This window comes from Salvelinus namaycush, chromosome 15, assembly GCF_016432855.1.
Source record: "Salvelinus namaycush isolate Seneca chromosome 15, SaNama_1.0, whole genome shotgun sequence".
Taxonomy (NCBI): domain Eukaryota; kingdom Metazoa; phylum Chordata; class Actinopteri; order Salmoniformes; family Salmonidae; genus Salvelinus; species Salvelinus namaycush.
Window position 1 is genome coordinate 26,631,991 of NC_052321.1, and position 7,636 is coordinate 26,639,626.

Genomic DNA, 7,636 nt, shown 5'->3' on the forward strand with positions numbered 1-7,636 from the left:
GCCAAATAGAACAATGATCCAGCCAAGATCCCCCGGGCTGGAGTTAAGAACTTTTTCATCTCCATTTTGGTGGCGTCTGGTACATTCGGATTCCATCCGAAATACACAGCTAAATTATTGAATACTTTATTGAGATTACCTCCCAGACTGGAAACATTTGTTGTGGTATTGTGTTTACAATTTAAAATTACTGAAAATGCATGGATTCAGTGAAATGTTCGTTTTTTTGGATATCGTCTAGGCCTATATGATCAGGACTATTTAAGTATGAGAACATTAAACCAATTTATTTTTATTTGTTTACATTTAACCTGTCTTCAAGATTAAAGTATTTTACTGCAAATTATGAATTGCCACAATTGTTTGTTCTTCAAATTATGTATTTTATTAAAACAGAAAAATTAAGTAAATAGCCCAAATTACCTAGAAAAATGTATTAAAGGTTCAATATAATAGAATCAAACAAATTGTGTGATGGGCAATTTCAAATGGAAAAATGGGTCTCTAAAATAACAGAACAGGTGCTCAATTAAGTTCTGGGTCCATACGTGCTAAGAGAAGATTGACATCAGCTAAATTGTTTGCAACTCTTTTTTGATTGCAGTATGTAATTCAGTAAAAAAAAAGACGTGTTTAACAACTGACCCACAAATATCTGCAATAAAGGTATGATCGAAGGAGGAAGCAGGTGTTAATCATGGGCTTTGATACACTTTGATGAAATCAGTAGACCTATATCAATATCTTTGAAAAGAACATATACAGTGCATTCGGAAAGTATTCAGACCCCTTGACTTTTCCCACATTTTGTTAGGTTACAGCCTTATTCTAAAATTAATTCAAATGTTTTTTCCCCCACATCAGTCTGCACACAATACCCCACAATGACTAAGAAAAAACTGTTTTTTTAAGTTAAAAAAATGGTGAAGTATCACATTTACATAAGTATTCAGACCCTTTACTGAGTACTTTGTTAAAGCACTTGTGGCAGCGATTACAGCCTTGAGTCTTCTTAGGTATGACGCTAAAAGCTTGGCACACCTGTATTTGGGGAGTTTCTCCCATTCTTCTCTCCAGATCCTCTCAAGCTCTGTCAAGTTGGATGGGGAGTGTCGCTGTACAGCTATTTTCAGGTCTCCAGAGATGTTCGATCGGGTTCAAGTCCGATATCTGGCTGGGCCACTCAAGGATATTCAGACACTTGTCCCGAAGCCACTCCTGCGTTAACTTGGCTGTGTGCTTAGGGTCGTTGTCCTGTTGGAAGGTGAACCTTCACCCCAGTCTGAGGTCCTGAGCGCTCTGGAGCAGGTCTGTCAGAGTGATCATCGGGTTCTTGGTCACCTCCCTGACCAATGCACTACCCGAGTCTCATTGCAAAGGGTCTGAATACTTATGTAAATAAGGCATTTGCAAACATTTCTAAAAACCTGTTTTCGCTTTGTCATTATGGGGTATTGTGTGTAGATTGAGGGGGGGAAATGATTTCATACATTTTAGAACAAGGCTGTAATGTAACAAAACATGAAAAAAGTAAAGGGGTCTGAATACTTTCCGAATGCAATGTAAGTATCATTAGCTTTTAAAACAATTAAATCTGTTTTCTTTTATATTTTGGAACAGAGTGAGACTATCACTCCACCAGCCTACATATTGTTTCTGCAATGAGGAGGATTCACCATCTTCATGGAATGTTTTCATAATTTATCTGCAGATAACCAGGAGCCAAATGAACGGCTCTCTTACCGACGCGATTCGGTAGCCTACTGATGAGTCACCCACATAACGTCACTGTCTGGCAAGTCCTGCTGGACTTCATATCGAAAATACAAACGATATCTTTAGTTTACTTGTCCCGATGTGATACCATGGACATATAACTACATTGTATGATTTATGAATAGCAAGGATATATGAGATCGACTTTATTCAGTCAGTTCAAAACCATTTATAAACTAGTCAAGCTTGCTGTTCGTCAATCAAATCACAGTAAGCCCATGCACTAGATCTGCATGGCTGTACATAAAACACGCAAAAGAAAATAAATCAATGTTCCAGAAAATAATAGGCTAAGTGGATTTCGACTCATAATTACCACATTATATGGGACGTGCAAATTGGCTAATATAGACCATGAAGGAACATCATGCAGGGCAGACTTTTTTTCTGACTTGCGAAATGTAAAAACACAGCCTAATTTAGGTGGCATAATTCCCCACTGAAAATTAGTGTGTAACTGGCTGCATAGCCGACAGCCAGCGCTAGTGGAAAGCACTGCAATTACTTACAATCCTTTACTGTTCTACTCTACTAATATGCCAAATTTATCTAACAGTGACAGCAAGCCAAATCCTCACCTGCTGCTAGAATAAACTGCCCATCCCTTGACACTTTAATTGAGGTGCACACTGTGGGCATCTCAAAGTCCTGGATGAGCTCGATCCTGCGTTGGATGTCTGAGAAAAATACATTAGGGAGGTGACGCGTGAGCACAGGAAAATATACAGTCTGACAACTTGGCCAGCACACAAACACCTGTAAGACATTGACATTAGTAAAATGAATACTCACCAACATCTTTATTTTGCAATGCCCTTTTCTTCCGATCTGAAAGCCACTGGGAAACAAATATTGAGACGTGTGTTATCACATACTCTGGTTATTATGACAAGCTACTGTTTACTTTGTGAGCTCATACCCAATTTCACAGCAATATAAACCTCCATGCTTACTGGCCATGGATGTAGCTAGCTGGCTAGCTAACGTTAACTTAGTTACTTGGCATGCCTTTGCTTCAAGACAAGACCGAGAGCAATAACGTTATAGTAGCTAATAAAAAAAACGACTTGACTTGGGAGATTTAATCGGTTATCAAAGTCGTATATATTAGCAGTAGCTAACTAGCTTATTTGTATTGTAAGTTAGCTTGCTTGCTTGCTTGCTAGCTAACGTTAGCTAGCTAGCTACTTTTGAAAACGTGTCTTACCTCTGGAAGAGACTTTCCGTGGCTTAAATTATAAATCTTCACATCATTCACACTGGATATCTGCATTGTCGAGGCTGTCAAATATACTTTCCACTCATAACACTAATGTACAATAATTGTAAGTTCTAAGTATTAAACATGCATGCCCCACGTTGCCACAAACAACAGGAAGTGTTGGTCTTTACTATTTAGGTCCGTGTGGAAGCCAAAAACAATAGATGGAGTTCCTTCTTTTTCTTCGGTGGGGTTTATCGGCGGTTGGTATCCAACGTCATGGTGCATTACCGCCACCTACTGTACTGGAGTGTGGGCCAGAGACAGGGAGAAACTAAATCCTTCCTGCCAGCCCAGTTACTCTTAAAAAAGATAACATATTTTAGACTATATCTAATGACGTTCTTCTCAATACACTCTTTAAACTATTTTCCTGTATCCCCTTCTCCCTCATACTAGATCTCAGCCTCTCTCTTTCCCTCTGATACTCCCAGGTGGCGCAGTGGTCTAGGGCACTGCATCGCAGTGCTAGCTGCGCCACCAGAGTCTCTGGGTTCACGCCCAGGCTCTGTCGCAGCCGGCCGCAACCGGGAGGTCCGTGGGGCGACGCACAATTGGCATAGCGTCGTCTGGGTTAGGGAGGGTTTGGCCGGTAGGGATATCCTTGTCTCAGTATGTAAAATGTAATAAAATGTATGCACTCTACTGTAAATTGCTCTGGATAAGAGCGTCTGCTAAATGACTAAAATGTAAATGTAATACTGCCCACACTGTAGCAATACATGCTCCACAGTCTCTGTTTCCTGACAATAATCCCACTTTCATGTTGAATGCTTTCCTGTCACATTTAAGGTCTTATTCAACTGGCTGTGTCCCACCCTTGATCTTGTAAAAATAGCCTCCTCTCTTCTGTCCCTTCCTGCAGTCCTCCCCGACTTTCCTCTGTACTTTAAATAAATGCCTGCCCTTAGTATCTCTATTCCACTGCTCCTGCATTTTCTGCACCATCACTGTCCATATCAGGCTTTTTGCCTCTGCCTTGCTCATTGAAACTACAACATCAACATTCCCACTACTAAGTGATTGTTTAACCAGTACATCAATTGCCTCGTTCCCCTTAACCCCCAAATGGGCTGGGACCCAAGTAAATCTAATTTGTATACCCATCTTGTCTAATCCTGCCATGGGTTTGTAGTACCTCATAAAGCAGGTCTTGTTTGCTACATGAGCTAAAGGACTGGAGACTCATTAACATTGCACATGAATCAGAGCAAATAACTACTATGTCTGGCTTATCTTCCTCCACCCACTGCAAGGCCAACAGTATGGCCATCAGCTCCGCTGTATATATACAGCCAGATGATCTGTAATACGTTTCCTGACTTCCACCCCAAATTCCTGCACTACAAATGCTGACCCAATACATCCTGTCCTTTTTTTTAATCATCTGTGTAAATGGCCACAAAATCCTGATGCACAGTATGCAGACGTCTCTTAAACAAATCAGATGGATCAACACTCTCCCTATCTTTCTTTGGCATGTGAAAATCCATTTTACTGGTAATGGCTCGCTTGATGAGTATGCATATAGCTTTTTATCAGTCAGTGATGAACAGCACCTTATTTTCTTGGCTTTCAACATTTCCCATGTGCTCTCATCTACTATATTACTCATGGCCCCAGAGTCAATTAACATGAATAAACTGACCCCTCCCACTAAGAACGTGATCCTGTCTGAGTTACAGTTCTCATTTACCAAAAATGATAGTCTCTGTTTTGTTCCTCTGAATTAACATATTTCACGGTCAGTTTTGAGTAACCTTTGGTCTTGCACATTTTTGCAAAATGGTCCTTCCCATTACATTTCTTGCAGGTCTGCCCACGTGCTGGACAAGCAGGATCCTTTGCAAAATTATCTGCATGTCCACAACGATAGCACACCTTCTCTGATTGGTCTTTTCCTTCTGCATTCTGTCTCAGCCCGTTTTTGTGATATTTATTTTCCTTTTTGAAAACATGATGCATGGTCTCATCTTTAGCATCTGTACTCACATGCATGGCGGCCATTTGCACTTCAATTCTTTCACATTGTGTGGATAGCTCGAGTGACCGCGCTAATGTTAGCCCAGGGCCCTCCTCCAATAGTTTTTGGCGCACATAGTCAGTATTACACTTGCTCAGTATGGCATCTCTAATCTGATTGTCCTTATCTCCAGCATGGTCACAGTCTTTTGCTGCTTGTCTAAGACGAGTAACAAATTGCTGAACTGTCTAACCAGTTTTCTGTGTCAGTTGATAAAATGTCTGTCTCGCGAACGCTGTGTTCACCTGTGGCATGAAGTATGCGTTTTACGCCACCACATCCCTGACGTAGTCTGTTGGTTCTCTGGTGTCTGCGAGTGTGGAGAAAATGTCCTGCACATCTGTCCCAGCATAATGCAGAAGCAAAACTCTCCTTCGTTGTTTTGTAACAGCATCAACGTCACCGTACACTATTAATCCTTTACCATCCGCGAACAGCTCAGACGCCATCAACCACCTTGTCCAACATGGACCTAGTGTAGCAGGCTCACTGTAGCAGACAAACTTTGGCACAGTGTTTTCCATCTCGAAAACACTAACTCACTTTACAGATTTAACTATCGTTTTCAAACGTAGTCGCCATTGTTCAATCCTATACTTACAACTCGAAGTAAGTTAAGATATTATATCGAATTAAATCAACCAGACTCAGAGGTAAACTTCAACATGTCTTTCCTCCATCACTATCCGTTTAATCCCCTCACATTCCTCAACCGACGTGATGACGTCCTATCTCAGTACGTCACATCAATACATGACAGAAACATGTATGGTTGAATGTCACGATGTAGCTAATAGAACATAAAAAAATGCTCTATGGTCGAATTCATGTTGATGAGAGGAATCACTTGAAGCCATTGCGTCTGGTCAGTTCTTTGAGTTTTGCCCAAAGAATTGTGTTGTTAGCGTCGGCCACCTTTTCAAAAACGCCTGCCCTAGGGAAGGGACGCCCATCACACGTTGTAGAGACAACAACCCCCATCAATACACCGGACGCCGTCATAGGGTGTATCATTCAGCGTGTGAAGGCCAGATCTGCCTTCCTCCTGGTCAATTATGTGTGAAACACATCCCACTGTCCTAGAAATACCTCGGGCATGATAAAAACAAGCTCAGATTCCCCCATGGTGAAATTCCCCTTGAAGGAATCTGCTTGGTAAGTATACATTTGATGTTCATAAACATTAACCCCTAATTCTATATCTTGTGTGGAATTATTTCAGTGACTCTCTGTTTCTGCATTATCCATAGGGTAACTGTCAACTTGTGAGTCTGAAATTGGACACTAGAGGTTAAGGAATCTGCATTGTAAGTATCAACACTGGCCGAAAAGGGTCAATACCAGGGGATATCTTTATCTACAGTGCCTTCAGAAATGTATTCAGAACCCTTGACTTTTTACACATTTTGGTAGGTTGCAGCCTTATTCTAAAATAGATTAAATAGTTTTTTCCCCCTCATCTATCTACACACAATACCCCATAATGATGAAGCAAAAACAGCCTTCAGTCTTCTTGGGTACAAGCTTGGCACACCTGTATTTGGGGAGTTTCTCCCATTCTTCTTTGCAGATCCTCTCAAGCTCTGTCAGGTTGGATGGGGAGTGTTTTTTCTCTTGATATGTCAGTCACTGACAGTCACTCAATTAACCATGTCAGCCAACAATTATTTTTAATCATCACTGAATACCGACGGGCACTCAGGGCACGTGCCCAGGGGCCCTGACCTCCAGTGGGCCCCCATTGATTTTGTTAGTCAATCTCACTCAGATATCATATTAACATGGCATGTCATTACAAATTGTGTAGAATTGCAGGAAATTAGCTTTAGAAATACAAAAAAAGCTCCCCACCTCTGTCAAGCTGTTACGGCTCTCGTCGAAAGGAGTGGACCAAAGCGCAGCGTGGAAAGTGTTCATGATTTTTATTATCAAAAAACACTCAAACAAAATAACCAAAGTGAAAACGAAAGCGCACAGTTCTGTCAGGTAAGACACGAAACAGAAAACAAGATCCCACAACTGAAGGTGGGAAAAAGGGCTGCCTAAGTATGATCCCCAATCAAAGACAACGATAGACAGCTGCCTCTGATTGGGAACCATACCCAGCCAACAAAGAAATATACAAACTAGAATGCCCACCCCAAATCACACCCTGACCTAACCAAATAGAGAAATAAAAAGGCTCTCTAAGGACAGGGCGTGACAGTACCCCCCCCCCCCCCAAAGGTGCGGACTCCGGCCGCAAAACCTGACTCTATAGGGGAGGGTCCGGGTGGGCATCTATCCTTGGTGGCGGCTCCGGTGCGGGACGCAGACCCCGCTCCGCTTGAGGCTCCCCCCAATTCGGTGGCGCCTCTGGTGCAGGGATCGTCGCTGGGACCTCCGGACCGTAGATTGTCGCCAGAGGCTCTGACTGGAAACCCTCGCTGAAGGCTCTGGACTGGGAACCCTCGCTGAAGGCTCTGGACTGGGAACCCTCGCTGAAGGCTCTGGACTGGGAACCCTGGCTGAAGGCTCTGGACTGGGAACCCTCGCTGTAGGCTCTGGACTGCCGATCGTCGCTGGAGGCTCTGGAC

The 7,636-nt window shown here is 42.4% G+C and overlaps 1 protein-coding gene across 1 annotated transcript in view; it reads right to left on the reverse strand.

Moving 5' to 3' along the window:
• nol10 (nucleolar protein 10) overlaps positions 1 to 3,162 on the reverse strand; it is a 44,396-nt gene extending 41,234 nt beyond the window's left edge. The window contains exons 1-3 of the mRNA XM_039009661.1: positions 2,984 to 3,162; positions 2,569 to 2,614; positions 2,355 to 2,453 (exon numbers count right to left, since the gene is read on the reverse strand). Coding sequence (XP_038865589.1) covers positions 2,355 to 2,453; positions 2,569 to 2,614; positions 2,984 to 3,049 — 211 coding nt within the window. The 5' untranslated portion in view covers positions 3,050 to 3,162. The remainder of the gene's footprint in view (positions 1 to 2,354; positions 2,454 to 2,568; positions 2,615 to 2,983) is intronic.
• Positions 3,163 to 7,636: the final 4,474 nt, after the last annotated feature.